General features: G+C 45.5%; 1 protein-coding gene across 1 annotated transcript in view; it reads right to left on the bottom strand.

Annotated features, from left to right (window-relative positions):
* Nucleotides 1-21,982, bottom strand: part of GALNT14 (polypeptide N-acetylgalactosaminyltransferase 14) — a 183,325-nt gene that overhangs the window by 2,477 nt on the left and 158,866 nt on the right. The window contains exons 10-13 of the mRNA XM_084625285.1: nt 17,820-17,946; nt 16,270-16,362; nt 12,714-12,797; nt 11,472-11,616 (exon numbers count right to left, since the gene is read on the bottom strand). Of these exons, the coding sequence (XP_084481411.1) occupies nt 11,472-11,616; nt 12,714-12,797; nt 16,270-16,362; nt 17,820-17,946 (449 nt within the window). The remainder of the gene's footprint in view (nt 1-11,471; nt 11,617-12,713; nt 12,798-16,269; nt 16,363-17,819; nt 17,947-21,982) is intronic.

Genomic DNA, 21,982 nt, shown 5'->3' on the forward strand with positions numbered 1-21,982 from the left:
GGTCACACAGATTATTAACTAGCTATGGGGTGCTGCCACCATGTCACTCATACTGATCAGAATCGCCTTATAGCTTCCCTGTTGTCTCCCACCCCATCTGCTTGTTGTAGACACCTGTGGTCTCTCATCTTCTACTTACATTGTAAGTTATTTAGCACAGGGACTGTCTCATTGTTATGTCTGTACAGCACCTAGCACAATGGCGACCTATTTCATGATGGCCAAATAGATAGTAATAGTAATATGAGTGTGAGATGCCTGGGCTGGGTGGTGCTCCCCCTCCTGTTCAGGAGGAATTCCTGTTGGCTTCAATGGGTATCCACAGAGGGGAGAGTCGAGTGTGCTAGTAGTTATTGGCCCATTAATGCCCCCCCCCCCCTGTTTTTTGGCAAGCTTTCTCCCAGGAATGTTTCCCTCTCTGGGAAGGGTTCCTTCTATTCATGTCTCATCCATTGCTTGCCTCTATGTATATGTTAACCAGGCGTACATCGTGCAATGTCTCACCCACATGCTCAGGGTCTAACTGATCACCATATCTGGGGTCAGGAAGGAATTTTCCCCTGTGTCAGATTGGCAGAAACCCTGGAGGTTTTTCACCTTCCTCTGCAGCATGGGGCATGGGGCACTTGCAGGTTTAAACTAGAGTAAATGGTGAATTCTATGTAACTTGAAGCCTTTAAACCATGATTTCAGGACTTCAGTAACTCAGCTAGAGGTTAGGGGTCTATTACAGGAGTGGGTGGGTGAGGTTCTGTGGCCTGCAATGTGCAGGAGGTCAGACTAGATGATCACGATGGTCCCTTCTGACCCTAAAGTCTAAGTCTGAAATTGTCCAGGCAGAGATGGCTTTGTTCCACGCATGTGTGCGTTCATCGGGTGAGAGCTGGTGGGAAGTAGTCCACCATTCTGCACTATAACTGGATAGAGTAACTCAATGGGCACATTCTTTGCTTGTAACTTTACACTAGGCTCAATCCTCAATGAGTATTCCTCATTAACCAGCTTTTTAAAACATTGAGAGACAAGGAGGGTGAGGAGAAGGGAAATCAGCAGCAACTGGAAGTGGGTTGCTGAGAGGGGTTGGTAGCGGGGGAAGGGACTGGTTCCTAAGGGTGTAGTCACCAGCCAGGGGAAGGAGCTGGAGGACATGAAGTGGAAGAGCACAGGTCAAATAGCTCCAGGGGGAAGCTGGAGGATGGGGCAGCTGTAGTAGTGGGAGAGTCAGCAGTGGCAGGGGAGGGGCTGACAAAAGGAATTAGGAGGCAGCTGTAAGTCAGAAGCAATGAGAGAGGCAAGGAAACCTCTAAGGAAGCAGGCAACAAGACAGGAGAGGTGGGAGGGAGCTGATGCTAACTTAGAGAGAAGCAGGGAGGAGCTGCAGCTGTTTACAGATGACCCAGTATATGAGAGGAGATAGACTGGGGTGGGTCAGTGGAGAAGCCTCCAGGGCTTGGAGCAGTGACTTCCAGGCTGGTACTGGAAGATGGAAAGGCTGCTTCACAAAGCCCTGCAACGCTTTGTTAATGTGAAGGGAATTAATGCGGAATGAATGGCCTGATTTTCAGAGGTGCTCAGCACCTGCAGCTCCCATTGACTTTGATTTGTAAAGGTTTCAGGCCGCATTATTTTGCATTATTAGAGAGAGAGAACACCTTCTGCCCCCAATAGTGCAACCCAATAGGGTCAGCAGTTCTAACCCCTTTGATACGAAGATAGACAGCAACAGGCTTTTAGCTCTTGGGCACACAAATTCTGTTTGATCTCGGCGTTTAGCCAACTAAAAAGGAAAATGTGCATTGTACAAAAGGCCCAAACTTACAAAGACTTTACACTTTGTCTCACTTTTCTGTGCTTCTTAGGACCAGCATCCACTATCTTCTACCAGAAATCAAAGCTAGCTGCTCACATGGGCTGCCCACAGGCTGGTCAGAGAGGGCTGCCCAGGATTTCAGCACAAGCAAGCAGCATGCAGTCTGGAGACGTATGCTGCGCCCAAAGGGCCTTGTGGCAGCTCATTTTTCTTTGTCAGAGTTCGCCTCATCTTACAGCTGTCGAATTCCAACCATTCTACCGTTCGTGCTGTCAGCTGCTGTGCAAGCGCCCAGCCTGGGAACCTGTGCGCCAGATTAGTCCCGCATCTGTCAAGAATCAAGCCCCCCGGGGCCAAATCCAACACCTGTTCTTGATGCCTGTACCTCCCATAAACTGCTCTGAAAATTGATGTCACCCTCTTAACCAATTCTCCTTTTAAATAAAGGGGGGCCCAAGCCCAAACCATGGCTCTGAACATGCCTAACTCTGAGGGAAGTTAACTTTGCACCTCCAGCTCATTGCTCTGGGCCCGCACTGATTCACAGGGTATTATCTTACCAAACAAGTAGCCCCATTGGCTTCAACTGGACTACTAGAAAAATGTACTATTCCAGTGAGTCATCAGGAGCTCCTTTCTATACTACAACCTCCCCTATACACACCTCCCCTCTAAATGGGACCATCCTCCCATTTAGCAATATGGAAAGGGTGACCCCTGTGATGAGATTCTCATCTACTACTCATTGTAAGGCACTAGACATGAGCCCTTTATAAGCAGGTTTATACGGTAGCAACACAATAGGGAATCCTCAACTGGTTCAAAACTGTGATGGGGGAAGGAGAGGGGCAATAAGAACCAGTTTCAAAGTCATCATGACCCAAGCCCCCTTTCTTAAAGATTGAATTGGTAATGGGAGAACATAAGAATGCTCATACTGGATCAGACCAATGGTCCATCTCACCCAGTATCCTATCTTCCAACAGTGGCTGGAGCCAGCTGCTTCAGAGGGAATGAACAGAACAGGGCAATTATTGAGTGATCCATCCCCTATCATCCAGTCCCAGCTTCTGGCAGTCAGATGCTTAGGGACACCCAGAGCATGGGGTTGCATTCCTGACCATCTTGGCTAACAGCCACTGATGGACCTGTCCTCTATGAACTTATTTAATTCTTTTTTTATCCCGGTTATTCTTCTGGCCTTCACAACATCCTCTGGCAATGAATGCCACAGGTTGACTGTGTACTGCATGCAGAAGTACTTCTCTATGTTTGTTTTAAACCTGCTTCCTATTAATTTCAGTAGGTGACCCCTGGTTCTTGTGTTATATGAAAGAATAAATCACACTTCCTTATTCATTTTCTCCACACCAGTCACGATTTTACAGCCCTCTATCACATCCCCCCTAGTCGTCTCTTTTCAAAGCTGAACAGTCCCGGGTTTTTTAATCTCTCCTCATACGGATGCTGTTCCATACCCCTAATCATTTTGTTGCCCTTTTCCAATTCTAATATATCATTTTTGAGATGCGTGTTTTGAGATACAGAACTGCATGTAGTAGTGAAGGTGCAGGCATATTATGGATTTATATATTTGCATTATGATATTTTCTGTCTTATTATCTATCCTTTTCCTAATGGTTCCTAACATCCTGTTAGCTTTTTTCACCGCTGCTGATGAGCTTTTTTCACCACTGTGAGCAGATGATTTCAGAAAACTATCCACAGTGACTCCGAGATCTCTTTCTGAAGTGGCAACAGCTAATTTAGACCCCATCATTGTGTATGTATAGTTGGGATTATGTTTTCCAATGTACATTACTTTGCATTTATCAACCTTGAATTTCATCTGCCATTTTGTTGCCTAGTCACCCAGTACAGTGAAATACCTTTATAACTCTTTGCAGTCAGCTTTGGACTTAACTATCTTGAGTAATTTTGTATCATCTGCAAATTTAGCCACCTCACTGTTTACCCCTTTTTTTCCAGATCATTTAGGAATATGTTGAATAGCAGTGGTTCCAGTACAGATCTTTAGGGGATCCCACTATCTACCTCTCTCCACTGTGAAAACTGACTGTTTATTCCTATCCTTTCTTTTCTATCTTTAACCAGGTATTGATCCATGAGAGGACCTTCCCTCTTATCCCATGACTGCTTATTTTGCTTAAAAGTCTTTGGTGAGGGATCTTGTCAAAGGCTTTCTGAAACTCCAAGGCTACTGGAGCCAGTGGATCACCCTTCTTCACGTGTTTGTGGACCCCCTCAAAGAATTCTAATAGATTGGTAAGGCATTTTTTTTTCTTTACAAGAACCCCGTTGACTCTTCCCCAACGTATGGTGTTCATCTATGTGTCTGATAATTCTGTTCTTTACTATAGTTTCAACCAGTTTGCCTGACACTGAAGAGAGGTTCACCAGGCCGTAATTGCTGGGACTATCTCTGGAGCTATTTTTAAAAATCGGCATTGCATTAGCTATGCGTCAGTCATCTGGTATAGAGGCTGATTTAAGCTCAGAGAAGGGCGTAAATGTTCAGAGGCCCCTCTAAACTATCTGAATATCAGGTGGGAAATCTCAAGACAACACCATGTGCCGGACTTTTTAGAACTGATGATCTCCCACAGCCTGAGCTGAAGTCAACTAAAAAAAAAAAGGAACTGCTTCTCTCGTTGCATTATGGCACTTTCACTTTCAGCCCTAATGCTGACAAGGTACAAGAAAAGGAAAAATACTGGAAAAACAAAGTGAACAGAACACTTCTAAACCTGCAAGATGCTTTGCTTTGAAATATGGGGTGGGTGGGGGCAAAGGCCCATGTGGGTTCTTATTTTATCCCATTCAACGCTTGTTTGGATCATTTCAGGTAAGTGTACCTACTTCCTCTTCACAATAGACCATGTTATCTTTCCTCAGGTTCTTAATGGATCAGGTAAAGGTAGGTACACTGTAGGACTGAGTACAAGCTTCAACTCTCATATGATCTAGGGCTGGAGGTGCGCAGAGCATTCTGGGATAGCTCTGATCCAGGGGAGTCCCCATAGAGTGTACCAGATATAAAGGCAGCAGATTGTCCAGAAGAGGCCACTCTGCAGGCTGAGGGCCTACCACGGATAGGATGTGACAGTAGACATGAGGTGATGCAGAGACTACAGTTACAGCTTTTCAAAGACAAGCCAGCCTCCTGTTACAAGGTGGTGGAATTGTGTCTGCTAGTGGCTGCGGGGGCGGGAGGAGGGAAAGGGGAATGGGGCTGGATAGAGCAGAGAGGGTCACCAGCTGGTCACAATAAATGGCAACGCCCCCCATGTGCTAAATGCTTTCCTCTGAAATCCCAGCTATGCTAACTCCAGCTGAGGCTTGGGACTATTTTTCAAAGCTTTAACATCATTCAAGGAGGCATCTGTCACTGCTACTCAGCATCGTTATGAATTAACGACATGATTTTAAATCGGCACCTTCGGCTTAGTGTAGGCTGGTTGACATATAAAAAGAACTCGTCTCAGCCAATCAGAGAGCAGCCAGCTGGAAGCTCTAAATAATGCGGGAAGCCTAGCAAGGTTCTACATTTGAGATATAAGAGCACAGCTGTGCCCTGAGGCTGGAGAAGGAACAAGGTAAGGAAGGGTTAAAGCAAATAATTCCTGGAGAAACCTGGGGTGATCTCAGTTTATTAATAACTCAATGTAACATTATAATTAGCATTCTATAGTCCCTTCCATCTAAGGCTCTCAATCTGCCTCACTGCTATTAGTTGATCAGCTTTTCTCATGCTCTGCTGAGGTAGGTATTATCATCTCCATCTTACAAACTGGGAAGCTGAGGTACAAGAGAGGTGACATGTCTCAACTAATATCACTTAGGGCACCAGCGCTGGAACAGGGTTGAGAAATCCCGGGGTCAGCTGACTTCCAGTCACCTACTCTAACTATTACATTACACTGTCTCCCAGGGCAGTGAGCAGCTTGATTTTTTATGTGTTTTAAAAAGCCCACATGGCCAGACCAGGGGCAGTGCAATAGCATACTTAATAAATTGCCTAGGGGGAGGTTGTGGAATCTCCATCATAAGAGATTTTTAGGAGTAGGTTAGACAAACTCCTGTCAGGGATGGTCTAGAATGATAATATTTAGTCCGGCCATGAGTGCAGGGGACTGGACTAGATGACCTCTCAAGGTCCCTGCCAGTCCTACAATTCTATGAAACCTTTGTGTGCTACTCTCTAGCAAGCCCATCTAAGGCCACACCTTTAAAGTACTAGCCTTTATTTGCAATTGTCCAGGAAGACTGACATTCAATGCCAAGAGCCTCACTGGGGCCACTTTAGAAGATGTGTTGAACATGCCAATGCAGTCAAGTAAGGTGAAGGGAGAGCTGGTCTCAACACTTCTATTAGCTCTCCAGTCCCTATTTGGCCACATAAGCCACAGCACGTGTTCAGTAGGTAGATGCTGCCTTAACACTCCTCACCTGTTGGCCGTGATTCTGGACTAGGTTGCTGCCTCTCTGCTGTGACTGATCCACCATAAAGTGGCAGTTAAGTTGGCCTAACCGTTCCCAGTGAACATACCTGGTGTAGGGAAGTGCATGACTCAGTGACCCTGCACCACCCCGTCGCAGTATCCAGCGTAGGGGAATGCCAGGGAAGCAGCAAGAGTGGGAGAGGGCATATTGGGAAAGGGAGGAGCTATGAGCAGAGTGCTCTGCTCTCAGCTATTCATTCAAAATTGCAATAAGTTAGAGCTTCCCTTGGGGCAAACACTGAGGTCTTAAAGTCATGTTTGCTGCCCCCCGCCCGCATCCAGCTCAGAGTTGGGGCCACTGCATTTAGCAGGATCACAGTAGGATCCTGGGGACCTGGATTCAGTGGTCCGAGAAGGTCCTAAGTACGAGGGAGTCTCTGAGAAACCAAGAGTCTATCCAGGAGGGGTCAAAGGGGAAGATCAAAAAGTCTGATCAGGTGAGGTTGGATTGGGCAAGTAGGCCAAGTTCATTGAGACTTTGGGGAGGAAGATCAAGGAGCTCATTAAGGAGGGACAGAGAGAGGAAGAGAGTCTGAGAGGCAGAGCAAGGATTTAGGAGGGAGACTCTGTGATGGGGGATGGTTCTGATGTTTTTCAGACCCTGAAAGTTTTGGTGGATCCACAGTTTTTGTAGTGCTAGTCCTCCCCTCCGGTGGCTAGCAGTGAACCGCGAACTTTGGGACACAGCTGCCATGTCAGGTCACCATACTGTAATTCTCTCGCATCAGGACTCAATGACGCAGCATCACAGTGTTCTGTCAGAGAGCGGCAGCTTCTCTCTCCTAACGCACAGTCATCTTGCTACTGCCGCTGCCGTGCTCAAGTGCATCGAGGCCTAAGGGGCTTCTGATTTTTCTTCTCAAGCATGTCAGGCAGCCGGGAACTGCTAATGATTAATGGATTTATTAAATGAATCCGAGTCAGAAATCTATTCCAAAAAGGTTCCTGCACAGCCTACTATCAACTGATGCTCAGTTACAACAGAAAACAAATGCACAAGATCACTGGTGACATCTTCCTTAGAGGATCCAGGGCAAAATTACGATCAATTATTTACTCCCAAATGCATTTTGCTAGTGAAGAGCTAAATCAAACAATTCCTTTAGTAAATGAGACACAAGATGGAAAAATACCAAGCTTCTGGCCGGGAGCACTGTAGAGACAGCACACTCAGCCCTGGAAAATCAGCATCTAGTCCTGCTCCACAGAACTCCCTCCACACAGCATCCTTGGACTCAGCAGGGAACAATGCCACACCTTCCTCACCAGAGGGGAGAATGCCATAATGCAGGGAGGGAGGGATGGGACCAGGAGGGAGGCAGCCTGGAGTCTCCTGGCTCGGCCACCGATTCACTGTGGCAAATCAACACATGGCTATCGTTTTCAAAGGGGCTTAATTATCAAGTGACAAATCTGCGGGGCCTCAGTTTCTCCACCTCTAAAATAGGCATTATACTAAACTACATCAGAAGGGTGTTGTGTGAATGAAGGCCAGATCCTCAAAGGTGTAAATCTGCCTAGCTCCTAGATCCACTGAAGTCAATGGAGCTTCATCAGTTTATACCAATCGAGGCTCTGGCTCTTAATTCATTAATGTTTGCAAAGGGCTTTGAGAGCATTGTATGGAAGGAGCCATGGAAGTGCAAATAAGTAACCAGTACTCATGGGGAAAGGTCTTGGAGAGACAGGATCCTTTCAGTGTATTTGGTGCACATCAAGAAACACAGCCTTGTTTTGGATAAACCCATTTTCCAAATAATCAAGCTTTGATTAAACAAGATTGGACTCAACGATGATAGGATATAATTGACAGGAGCTGCACTGTTTTCACAGTCATAAATGCACATAAGCAGGATTTTGAATTACTGCCTATTCTATATTTTGTGATCTGTTAATGGACGTCCCATGGCCATGCACACATTTAGGCTTTGCGCACACTACCACTTTTGTCGGTAAAACATTTGTCGGTCAGGGGCGTGAAAAAACACACTTCTGACCGACACAAGTTTCACCTACAAAAGTGCTGGTGTGGACAGCACTGTGTCGGCAGGAGAGGCTCTCCTGCCAACAGAGCTAACGCTGCTCATTGGGGGTGGTTTAATTACGGTGGCAGGAGAGCTCTCTCCTGCGGGCAAAGAGTGGCTACATGGGAAAACTTACAGCAGCACAGTTGTAACAGTAGAGCTGTGCCCCTGTCACGGTCCATAGTGTACAGATTGCCTTAAGGGACAGAGTAATTTCCAACATTTTTGTGATAATCTAAACTTTAAAGGAACACTGCCAACTTAACCATCGTATTTTTGTCTCTACCTGCTTTAGTTACAAGTAACACCTAAGATCACTATGACTGCCAGAGACTGGAAATCAGTTTTTTCTATTTTTGTCTGTTTGCTTCCTGCAGTTGTTACTATTTTGTGGATCATCAGTTTCACTGTTCTTCTGCAGAGTTAGTCCTAGAGCTGGACAAAAAATGGATTTTTCATCCCACAGGAAAATTTGACTTTTTGAAACGATTTTTCACCTTGAATCAGAGCGGAAAGTCGAAATGTCAGAAACTGTAGTGGAACAAGAAATTCTGAAAAGTTCCTAATTAGAAAGTGTTTCCTTTTGATCAAAAATGTTAATCTGATTTGTTGAAATTATCATTTTTCATTCAAAGTACCATGGCATTGCAAATGGCGTTTCATTTTGAAACGTTGACTCGAAGCAACATTTTTCATTCTGATTTTCCCAATTGGAAAAATTTGAAAATGGCGTCAAAATGCACTGAAACTTCCAGTTTTGACTAGACCGCATTTTCTGAGAGAATTTGTTACGCAACATGTTTCAGCCAGCTCTAGTTAAGCCTTTCCCCTGGTGTTTGTGTGGATCACCTTCACAGCAGCGGACAAAAGAAAAAGATTTTTAAAACCAGGATAATGTGACCGTTATACTATAAAAACTGTCACAGAAATTCCGTGGTAACACCTGGAATCCGACTTGCCATTGTCTATTTAACAGTACAGAAAAGCAGGCTTTTTGCTTGTATTAGAGATGCAGAAAGGTAGGTTAAATGCATATACCACAGCGGGCCTCATTTGCACATGCAAATTAGGTAATTCTGCAGCAATATAGCCACTTTTGGTCACTTATGTGACTAATTACCCACTTTGCATGTGTAACCCCCACACACTTAGGCTATGTCTAGGGTGACTAGACAGTAAGTGTGACAAATCAGGACGGGGGTGGGAGGTAATAGACTCCTATATAAGACAAAGCCCCAAATATCGGGACTGTTCCGATAACATCGGGACATCTGGTCACCCTAGCTATGTCTACACGACAAGCTAGAGGTGGGATTCCCCTGCTCTTGTACACACACTCGCACTAGCTGGCATAAATCGCAGTGTAGCCATGGCAGCATGGGTCGTGGCAGGTTGGCTGTGCCTCCCCTGTTGCGACCCGTGCTACTTCAGCTACACTTGTACCTACGCTTGTGTGAGCCTGAGGAGAGCTAGCATGAGTATGGTACACAAGCAGGGGAATCCCACCGGGCGGGCTGGTGCATTGATGCAACAGCGCCCCCTTTGGCCACGTAGAGTGTTGAACCAGAGTTCACACAGTCTGGCCAGGATATGTGGTTTTCTCTTTATTCTTGGTGGGGTCAGCTGGTCCTGGTATCCAGGGGTGGAATTTCCCTCAGTTCTTAAGTCTCTGAGGGGTTAGTAGGGGAACCCAGGACTGCCCACTCCATGGAGTTGCAGCTCAGCACCCTTAAGCCAAATATGCAGAATTGGGCCTACACAACTCTTCCTGCTGCACCATGAGCTCCTTCCTACCTTCCGTGGTTTTCGTAGGTTTTTCAGCCTCTTGGTCCAGTTGTCCTTTCTCAGGAGACTCTGTAAGGCTCCTTAGCAGCTTGCTGGCAGGAGTTTCCTTCTCCAGAATGCTTGCTCCTCTGACAGCAGCCCTGCCCCTCTACCTCCCAGCTCTTATTCTCACAGCTGCTGTGAGGCAGCCAGTCAGCCTCGGCCAGCAGTACTTGCCTTAACCCCTTGGCTGCAGGGCCAGTATATACTCCCCATGACACACCCCTAGCTCACAGTGTAGACATAGCCCTAGTGAGAGTTACACATGTACAGTTATTGCATTTGTGTGCACAAAGTAAGTGTACAGTTACATACTATCCATTTTTACAGCTCCCATCACTGGAGTATCTGAGCACCTCATAGACCTTAAAGAACTTATTTTCATAGCACTTCTGTGGAGTAGGAAAGTGTATTATACCTGTTTAACAGAGGGGGAACTAAGGCTCAAAGAGATTAAATGACTTGCCCAAGGTCACAGAGGAAGCCTGTGGCAAAGACAGGATTTAAACCCAGACCTTCTGAGTCCAAAGACCTCAGCAGAAGACCACCCTTCCTATTCTAATGTGTCTGAGAATCTGGAGCAGAGAACACATGCTGACTGATGTTGCAGATTTCTTCTCTCAGTGAGATTTTGAAAAATAAATGAGGTCACGCTCATTAAGCTCTTGCTAGTTTAATGGGCAATTTAATATTGAATGAATGCAGACTATGAAGTTATAAATACCATCGCAATTCAGTAAATAGGTCACAAAGATGAGGGGAAATTATAGTTCTCATTTTCTTCCTCTGATCTCTGCATTTGAATTGCAAGTGAAAAGCAGAGAGGTCGGGGTGACCTGAGCTGCTGACGAGGAGTGCTCAGTGCAGCTCAGGAAAGGCGGGTTAGGCCAAAGGTGGTCTTAGGCCATCTTTGCATTCACTTGACTCTGGGGCTGTCTGGTTGCAGGGCTAGTCGCCTGGTGGCTGCGGCAATTGACAGGGGCTGCCAATGGCCCCAAGTGATTTTGATTGATTGATTTATTGGCAACGGGGGATGATCAGGGGTTCCTCATCACACCCCCACCCCCTTTTCCCAACCACTGGGACGGGAAGTGGTAGAAGCTCAGTGCCACACAGAGATTGTCCTGCAGGGGGCAATCTTCCAGAGGCCAACTATGCGGGCAAAGCTGTCCCCATAAACTGGAGGCTCAGGGCCCCTGACGGATCAGCTTTAAGACCCCCAGGTGAATTCCTATGTGTAGCTCAGCTTTCTTTTCATCTGTATTAGAGGGGCAGGCCTAAAACAGTTACCTGTGCCACTGCTGCCACACCTTTGCTGCTGATACAGGGATTTAAGCTCAGGATGGGGAACTCCTGATCTTCAGACTTCTGGGACTCCAGACACCTCTGTCTCTGCCGGATCATTCCAGACTGATACAATGATTCCTCAGGAATCCTGGGGAAATAACCCAAGATGATGTTACCTGCTGCTGTAGACATGCCCGGCATTCAGAGAAAGGGGGGGCTGTTCACCTAGTTGGATGGGTTCGTTTCTGAAACAAAGAACTGCAAGGCCCATCACAGTGATGAGTCGCTATGTGTATTGTAGAGGATGGCTATTTACACTGCAGAACAGGTATCTCATGATGGACTGAGAGCCTTCCTACGTGCCATCACTCCAGGAGATAGGCTAAGAGCATGGCATTTGGCAAATACAGCAGACAGAAATAAATTGGGTGCCCGTTAAAGGTCTGTCTTTGACTCACAAGTGTGAGGGAACCTCAAATTCAGCTGCCCACCAGTCTTTCACTCTCAGTGCAAAGCCTCTTTGTATGAAGAAAGCTCTATACAGTAAGAGCTCATCTACACGTGATATGCTACAGCTGCACCGTTTTTGGGCTTCGGTGTAGATGCTACCTACTCTGATGGGAGGGGTTCTCTCACTGGCGTAGGTAATCCACCACCCCGAAAGGCGGTAGCTAAGTCAACAGAATTCTTCCATCAACCTACTGCATTCTACACCAGGGATTAAGTCGGCTTATCTACGTCACTCTGGGATGTAGAGTTTTCACATCCCTGAGCAACATAGCTGGGTCAACCTAACTTTTTAGTGTAGACAAGGCCTAACTCTCAGTCTTTTTCTCTCTCTGACTCCACATTCAATCACTCCCAGCGGGTCCCTGGATGCATCTCCAGAATCCTTTGCACCATTTCCCAAGATGGGTGATGGTAGCCACTGAGGGAATTGCTGCAATGGCTTCTGGTGCCTGTGGGGGAGCCAGTTGAAAGTAGCGAAGAAAACACACGTTAGCAGAAAACCTGAGACACAGAGCGAGATGGGCTCTGGCTCAGCAGCCCTCAGGCATCTGCTGTTGCCTCGGGCAGAGAACAACTTCCTGAAAAAGGTTCTCAGTGATGATTTCTGAGTTCTCCCCTCGCCCACAGAACCTGAAAGCACCGGTGGAAACGGAGGTCCGTGACGTATCGGTCACATCCCAATCAGCTGGCACTAAATCTTTATGAAGAAGCATATAACCAAGAATTGTCCAATACCTAAGTTCTGGATAAACATTTTCCAGGTACCACTTGAAGGTCTGGCATTTCAAGCTCTTCCTCAGTTCCAGTCTGCTCTGGATGCTGTGGGGGAAAAACATGATGTAGTTATAATAATTGCAGTGAACACACAGATGTTACATATGGAGGCAAATCTGAGTCACGAAGATCAGATCCAAGTCACAAGGGAGGAAGAAAAGGTTTGTATATGTACCAAGCCAATAACATGCAGGCCTGGGAGTCAAGAGATCTAGCGTCTATTCCCTACTCTGGCACTAATATGCCGTATGACCTTGGGCAAGTCATTTCACCTCTCTATACCTTGGTTTCCCTGTCTGTAATATGGGACTAATGATACTTCTCCACCTTTGTACAGTGCTTTGAGATTGAAGGAAGAACAGGCTGATATAAGAAGAAAATATTTAATATATGCTATTTAATGTACTAAATAAATATTAAATTAATAGAGGAATTTTACATGAAATGAATATACATTATATGCTAATAAAATAATAATTAATGTCCTAGTTCAGCAAAGCACTTAAATATGTGCTTAAATCCCTTTGAAGTCAGTGGGATTTAAGCACATGCTTAAGCACCTCTTGATGTCCAGGAGGCAGGCAGGCACAAGCCTGCCCGCATCTGAATGCTCCTCCCCCAGCCTGAGGGAAGAGCTACTGGACCCAGGATTCAAATGAGGACAGGCGACAACTGTTTTTTCCCCCCTTCTTACTGGTACTTTGATGAATCAAGGCCAAATTTACCAGATGGGGGAGCATACTGTACAGAGTAGCTGTTTCGTGGTGCCAATCCACTACCCGGGTAGGCCATGCCCTCTTTTAACCGTCAAGCTGAGCAAGTGTCAAGCGAGCACATGTGGGCTGTTAGTAACTATGAAGCAGTAGGAAGCATCCCACACAGTTTGCTTGCCCCTTCTCAGAACCCTGTGTCTCTGCAGTCCTGTTTGCCTAGTGTGACAGAGCTTTTCCTTCCCTCCATGCTGGTAGCAGAGAAGAGGATGTGGCTGACTGTAAACAGGTCAGGCTGCACAGTATTTTAATAATCTAGATTCTCTGAAAATTGAAAAGCAGGAGAGACTCTGCTCCAGCAATTCACCTTTGGACTGAGACCCTGCATGCTCATTCTGAGCTTGAAAGGAGAATCTCTGTGAAAGCAAGGAGAATGTGAAACTAGGGGATTAGAATGCAAGGCTGGCTGTGAATACAGACCTTTTTTTAATAAGAAGGATATCTGACTAGCCACGATTATAAGGGACAGAATCATAAATGTCCTGGTGGAGTATAAAGCAGTAATTCAGCTTCCATAAAGCCATGTCTGCCAAGACGGGGTCCAGAACATGCCGATTATTTTTCTTGCCTGCTGGTTTCACTTCTAAACTACAACGTTAAAGCCCATCTCTAGGACTAGAGCTACTTGAAGTCAAGAGCAGGAATCTGGCTGGGAGCGCTCGGGGGGAGGGGTGGATTCCCCAGCAAGAATTCAGTCCTCTCCTTGGCATGACCTAACAGCTTCTAAATAGGTTGTCAATTAAAAAGTGATTAAAAAAATGAATTGTGCACTGTTAAACAATAATAGAATACCATTTATTTAAATAGTTTTGGATGTTTTTCTACATTTTCAAATATATTGATTTCAATTACAACATAGAATACAAAGTGTATGGTGCTCACTTTATATTTATTTTTGATTACAAATATTTGCACTGTAAAAAACAAAAGAAATAGTATTTTTCAATTCACCTAATACAAGTACTGTAGTGAAATCTCTTTATCATGAAAGTGGAACTTACAAATGTAGAATTATGTACAAAAAACCCTGCATTCAAATACAAAACAATGTAAAACTTTAGAGCCTACAAGTCCAATCAGTCCTACTTCGTGTTCAGCCAATTGTTCAAACAAGTTTGTTTACATTTGCAGGAGATAATACTGCCCGCTTCTTGTTTACAATGTTACTTGAAAGTGAGAACAGGTGTTTGCATGGCATTGTTGTAACCTGCGTCGCAAGATATTTACGTGCCAGATACGCAAAAGATTCATATGTCCCTTCATGCTTCAACCACCATTCCAGGGTACATGCGTCCATGGTGATGACGGGTTCTGCTTGATAATGATCCAAAGCAGTGCGGACTGATTCATGTTCATTTTCATTATCTGAGTCAGATGCCACCAGCAGAAGGTTGATTTTCTTTTTTGGTGGTTTGGGTTCTGTAGTTTCTGTATCAGAGTGTTTCTCTTTTAAGACTTCTGAAAACATGCTCCACACCTCGTCCAAATCAGATTTGGGAAGGCACTTCAAATTCTTAAACCTTGGTTCCAGTGCTGTAGCTATCTTTAGAAATCTTACATTGATACCTTTTTGGCATTTTGTCAAAACTGCAGTGAAAGTGTTCTTAATACGAACATGTGCTGGGTCATCATCCAAGACTGCTATAACATGAAATATATGGCAGAATGCAGGTAAAACAGAGTAGGAGACATACAATTTCCCCCAAGACAAATTAGTCACTAAGTAATTAACACATTACTTTTTGAACAAGCATCATCAGCATGGAAGCATGTCCTCTGGAATAGTGGCTGAACCATGAAGAGGCACACGAATGTTTAGCATATCTGACACATAAATACCTTGCAATGCCAGCTACAAAAGTGCCATGAGAACACCTGTTCCCACTTTCAGGTGACATTGTAAATAAGAAGTGGGCAGCAGTATCTGCTGTAAATATAACCAAACTTGTTTCTCTTAGCGATTGGCTGAACAAGAAGTAGGACTGAGTGGACTTGTAGACTCTAAAGTTTTACATGGTTTTGTTTTTGAGTGCAGTTATGTAACCAAAAAAAAAAATCTACATTTGTAAGTTGCACTTTCACAATAAAGAGATTGTACTACAGTACTTGTATGAAGTCCTTGAGTGGTCCATTTAAAGATCTGGGGCAAAAAAAATGGGGATTGGTCCTGCTTTGAGCAGGGGGTTGGACTAGATGACCTCCTGAGGTCCCTTCCAACGTGATATTCTATGATAATACACATGTTCAATTCAATTCTATGAAGTGCCTTGAAAAATACTATTTCTTTTATCATTTTACAGTGCAAATATTTGTAATAAAAATAATATAAAGTAAGCACTGTATACTTTGTATTCTGTGTTGTAATTGAAATCAATATATTTAAAAATGTAGAAAAACATCCAAGAATATTTAATAAATTACAATTTTATTTTACTGTTTAACAGTGTGATTAAAACTGAGCTTAAATCGCAATTAATTTTTTTTTAGTTAATCGCGTGAGTTAACTGCGATTAATCGACAGCCCTACTTCTAAACAAACTGGATATATGCTTGGGAGCTGGGACTGTATCTCCTTAAATGTAGCATCTGCCTATTATTAGCACTTAATTAACTGTTACCACAGAAACTACATGGTGACGTCTCCACGGCTGCATACAATGCCCCTGTATCATCACCTTGAACTTTTCATTGCATCAGGCACACTGGGCACCTTTGCACTTCCACTGGCCGCCAGAACCACCACTTACTCTCCGTAAGGTCTCCCTTGTGCTGCAGGCCGGGCAGCATAGTAGTACTGTTTGAACTCATCCATCCACACTTCGGCTGTGCGCTTGGTATTTCTAGAGGGGCAACACAAATGGTGGAGGTGAAATCTATGAAGCGTATAAAGGGACTTCCAACATTCTATCAAGGGAGCCCACTAACTCTGTGACTATACCGGTCTCTCCATCCCATCACCAACATATTTGGGGGTGCTACTTTGGCTCCACCCAGGCCACACTTGCCTTAATTCCTGGTTACCACGGAGGTTCCACTTCTTCCCTGTTCCTGCAATTGCTGTACACAATCTAGGCAACAGCTTAGAGGAGAAGTTCTTCATCTTGGCTGGTGTAATAAGATAACTGGATGCTTTGCAGCTGTTGTGCTTGGAAGCACAGCTAATTCTCCTCATGGTAACATTCCCGACAGGCCTGCTTGGGGCTTGGTCTCACAGCTTGGTGGGGGTCTCTAAAAGGCTGTATACAATTCAGCTGTTTTGCTTCTCGGGGTTTTAGTCAAATATTTCCTTCATTTCAGGCCATGTGCATTTGCCCTCTTTGCCTCATTTGAATAAACTCAAAGTGAAGCTCAGTAGAAACCATTAACGCCCCCAGCTTCAATGTGAGACCAGAAAATGGCTCAGGTGTTCTCCATGTCAGCTTGGAGGTGTGCAGAAGGCTTGCAGACTTTCAGAAATCTTGTAATGACCCTGAGCAGAGTTTAGAGCCAATAACAAACCCCTGAACCAGGTGAGTTTGATGAAGCTTCAAATTTACTTGCAAATATTTCTTGCTGCTCTATGTCTATTCTCTCACTTCTCTGTGTTTCAGGAATACTCCCTCTGCAAGTAATGGCCTCAGGATTTAATGGTCCAGACTATCACTGTAAAAACCACCGGATTGTAAACTCCTCAGGGCAGGGACTGACTTTAGATTTATGTCCTGTTTAGCACCAAACTCACTTCTGGCAATTAGCAAGCAACAATCATCATGTGAATTGTGCATGATTCTGGAACCTGAGCAGTCTTTCACGGACACTGGTACAGAAAGGAGTGGCAAAGAGGCTGCATGGAAGGAATTAATCCCTGGAAAAAAACCTAGACACGTGAATTTTTTTTGTAATATCTTTGTACTGGGTTTCTTTTGGGAGCCCTGAAGGGAGACAGGAGTTTTGGGCTACCAGAGTCCACACTCCAATCAAATTCACATCTTGGAATACTAGAGGTTAGGGCTACAAGGCAACACAGGCCTCATCAGGTCCCAGTCCTCGATGCCTTGCTATAGCCTACACACACAATTCCCCAGAACAGTTTTCCAATCCACTTTTGAATGGCTCTATTGACAATACCCCAGCTACCAAATGCACTGGGTTTATGTCTGCTTTGGGCTGGGAGACTGCTGAAATGCTGACACGTCCAATCTTTCCCCCTTCATCCGTTACCGATGTGGGCTGTGCTCTCCCAGCAACACCCAATTCCTTTTCACATAGGAACAAATCATTTAGCAGTACATGAAGGCAGCCAGAGCACAATACCTACTTTATATAGGTGTTGGCATTTCCCTCTGGAAAGACATAGGGGTGTTTCTTCCGGAACACATGTCCAACCCGGCTGCAGGGGATAATTTCCAGGCTCCCTCCGCACATCCACACACGGAAGGAGATTTCTGCAAGAGAATCAGCTTCAATCTTTTATCTCCTGACTCCTGGAGCAGGGTGGATCCTGGTTTTCTTTCTCACTTCACCCGCTGCCACACCAAAGCCAGGTAAATCCATTATTGGAGGGGCTTTCCTAGGCTCAGCTTTCTTAAAAGTGCATTTCAAAGCTACTTAGTCTCTGTTTGAAGTTAGCCCACTTGAAACCAGCCTCTAGCGCAGCGGGTAATAGCACAATGGGAAGAGCAAGACATGCAGCACAGCTTACATCACGGATGCAGCTTGCTGTTTGTTCCTCTTGTAATGACTTCTGACTCAGAGCCCTGTCCCTCCACGTGGGCTCACCAAGAAAGGGTCTGAATTCGGTTTATTAATGATTGCAACGTGCCTTTAGAAGGCCCATGTTTTTATGAATCAGGGCCTGATCCTGCAAAGCACTGAGCTGATCATAAAAGGTCCTGAGCACCCTTCAGCTCCTACTGGAATCAATGGGAGCTGAGGGTGTTTGACACATCCCAGGAAGTGCTCAGCATCTTGTAAGATGGGGCCCTTGGTGCCTATGCTGCACACACATATACAACAAGGTCACTCAAACATACATTTGCCTGCGCAGCTCTCTGCAGGATCAACCTGGAAAACAACGCCGCTGGTGTCAGGGAATTTAGTCCAAATTGCCCACAGCCAGTTTCTGAACATCTGGGTGGGCCTTTTTGGAAGCTTTTATATCCCCTGTGGATCAAGGATTCAATACTGGAGAACTGGGTGAAATTCTATGGCTGTGTTATGCAGGAGGTGAGACTAGATGATCTAATGATCCCTTCTGGCCTTAAAATCTATGCATCATCACCTTTCGACAGAATAGGGATTCGCACACCCGTTGGGAAACAGAGAGAAAATACGAAGAGACTAGTTTCACAGTTTCTTGTATTCTGGATAATGATGGTGATTTTTGAAATTGCAGTGCAATATTTAGCACTCATCAAGCTTTACAAACATTGACTCGCTCCTCCCCTGGAAGATAGGAAAGTACTGTTTGCCCCATTTTACTGTTGAATCCCAGAAATTGGGCATGAAAGACACCCATTAGATCATCCAGTCCATTGCCCTGCCCATGCAGGATTGTTCCTTACACTTCATTTTCCAGTGTTAGCACACTGATGCTGCTCAGTTGCTACTTCAATACAAATAACCACCAATAACAATGGGGGAGATTTTTAAGGCACAGGTGGTGATTATATGCCTAACTCCCATAGAGTCAGTGGGAGTTCAGCACCTATCAGCCATTTGTACCTTTGAAATGTCCCCCAACTGGCCTAGTTTTAAAAGTCCTAAGAGACGGCTCTTCCACCTCTTTGCTTAGGAGACTGTTCCTCAGCTTAATACATCTCACTGTCAGGAGGTCTGACCTGACATTCAGCTTTCTTAATTCCACCCCATTACTCTTAGTTACACCTCATGCATCACTGTAATGATTCTTTGCTCGCCCTGTGAACACCCTGCAAATATATGTGGAGTGTTATGTCCCCACCTTTGGTGTGGGGTGATCAAGCTTTCAGAACAATCTTTGGCGCTTAACATTTTCCCTAATAATTTCTGCTGCTCTCCTCAGAATGCTCAGTTTGTTAATACCTGATGGGGGTAAACTGAGGCACAGAGGTTAGGTGACTTCTCCAAGGCCACACAGAAAGTCAGTGACAGAGCCAGCACCAGATCTCGAGATGTCCCTGGGTCTCAGATCATTAGACAAGGCTTTCCCTCTTTCTCTCTCTTTGAGGGTTGAGTTCCCTGAAAGGAGGGACTCCTCCTGTATGCCCTCTCCCTTGGCACTGGGATGATTACTGTGCAATTTTTGTTTTAATTCATGGAAGCGTATCTGTCAGTCAGGTTTTGTAAAAGGTATTTTTTAATATATAAAACCCAAATTTGGGGGAGGGGGAGGGGAATTGGGTGAGTATCCCTTTAAGCATGGTGATAATAGTATCAGGTAGTGCAAAACAGCCAGTCATAATCATAGCACTCATGTGACAGCAACGAGCCGCATATGCACTGCTTTGGGGGGTGTTCAGACACAGCTGTTCCCAGCCTTCACCACACACTGCGGCGTCTCTCTGGGAAAACACAGGAGAAACCAAGCTAGCTGCAAAGCCTTCTTGACTTTGGGATGCTTGACATCTGGATCCAAATTTCACGGCTTGAGCCCCGCTCTAACGACAAGGCCCCAGCAGGAGGTGCTGCCAGAGGTCGGGAGAGGAAGCACAGCAAGGAGAACAGATGCGAGTCCCTCCTTTCAGAGGTCCCCTCCCTGCTGCCACTCCCCCCCCCCCCCTTTTCCCTTTTGCTGCAGCATTTATTGCGTAGAAGGCACCAGCAAGAAGGGGAATCTCACAATTCCCCCAAGGGCGGGTATTAATGGGCCAATAAAACATGCCCTTGTGCCGTGTCTTAGTGCTGTATTGGGAGCCACCTTAATCGCAACAGAAAGGAAATGAGATTAGTGAGGGGTTTGGAGGCTCTAGAATCATAGAATCATAGAATATCAGAGTTGGAAGGGACCTCAGGAGATCATCTAGTCCAAACCCCTGCTCAAAGCAGGACCAATTCCCAATTATTTTTGCCCCAGATCTAAATTGTTACATTCAGCTCTCTTCACAGCCGGGTGCTGTTCTTCATCAGTCCCTGTGTCCCGTGCTGTATGGTCCCTGAGTATCGCTGCCGTCAAAAGGGGGCACTGATGAATGCACAGTTAGCCCAAGCAGCTGGGAACAGACTTGTGGATGCTGCACCATTCATCCCTCTTCCTCCCCCTTTCTGTTTAGCCCGCTAGGGACTATGGCTCTCTGAAGGGTTTAGAGAGAAGGGGGGCTGTATATTTCAACCCCCTGCTTGCTTGTGTCTTCAGTCACAATGAAGAGGAAGGATGATGTGATTTCAATGCACTGGAAATCAGCCTGAAAGCACAGTACTCAAGCTGCAGGAGAATCTCTGTAAGTGAAGCGGCAACTTCCAAACATCTAGCAGCCTTGCAGACATCGGGTCTAATCCTAGCAGGGGCAATTCAAAGCCTTAATTTCTTCCCAGTTTACTGGGTATGGAAATAATACTTGACCCTATCTATATCTCCTTCCCTCCAAGGATCTGAGTGTGCTACTGTAGTAAGTAATCCTCACAACCCCCCCAGAGGGAGGTGGTTTTATGCTCATTTAGCAGATGGTAAAACTGAGGCCCTGCAAGGTTAAAGCATGGGTCCAAGTCACACTGAGCCAGGAATAGAAGCCAGACGCCCTGGTGCCTAGACCTGGCCCTTACCCACAAACCATTTCTGGAGTTTAAAGCCAATCCCTGGTGCATTGTTATTTTTGCCTCTGTTACTGCTAAAATCCATCCATGTTCTGTTAAACACATTTCAGGAAGCTGGTGTGTAACAGAAAGTATCAGACTCTAAAGTATCCCCAGCTTGGCCATGCAGGGCTCTGTCCTGTCAGGGGAACACTCTTCTGCTTGTACCACGACTCCATCCTATTCTTCCTGTCACCGTTTGCCACCCGCTTGACACGGCTACTACAATGCACACCTGAGTTACATGGCACATGGTACCAAGGCTTGACAAGAGGAACTGCAACATCTGCAGAGAGGGGAAGACAGCAGACAAACGGAGACAGCAAAGCAGAGGGTGGACTGGGTGGTGGAAGGGATTGCTAATGGGCTACCAAACTGTTCTTTGCTAGGTCTCTAGCCTGAATCCATTCAGGGTTGGTACTCAATGGATGTTACCACTATCCAAAGGATGTTCAGTGGTCTACGTGAAATATGTGGCGGGTCTCACCGTAATATTACCAGCTAAGGGTCCACATCCCATTTAGCATCTCTGCTGGCACTCTCGGCAAAGAAAGTGAATGGCCAGGGGGACTAACCACCCCAGCCACAGTCCTAGCCATGGTCCCGGCAGGTCAGGTTTGAGGTGTGCTGGAGGCTTGCCCATGCCGTAGTGGGATGAAGCACCTTCAATCTGCAGGCTGACACTTGGCAGCCTGGCATCAGCAGCAGTAC

Source organism: Lepidochelys olivacea (genome assembly GCF_965140295.1).
Source record: "Lepidochelys olivacea isolate rLepOli2 genome assembly, chromosome: 3".
Classification (NCBI taxonomy): domain Eukaryota; kingdom Metazoa; phylum Chordata; order Testudines; family Cheloniidae; genus Lepidochelys; species Lepidochelys olivacea.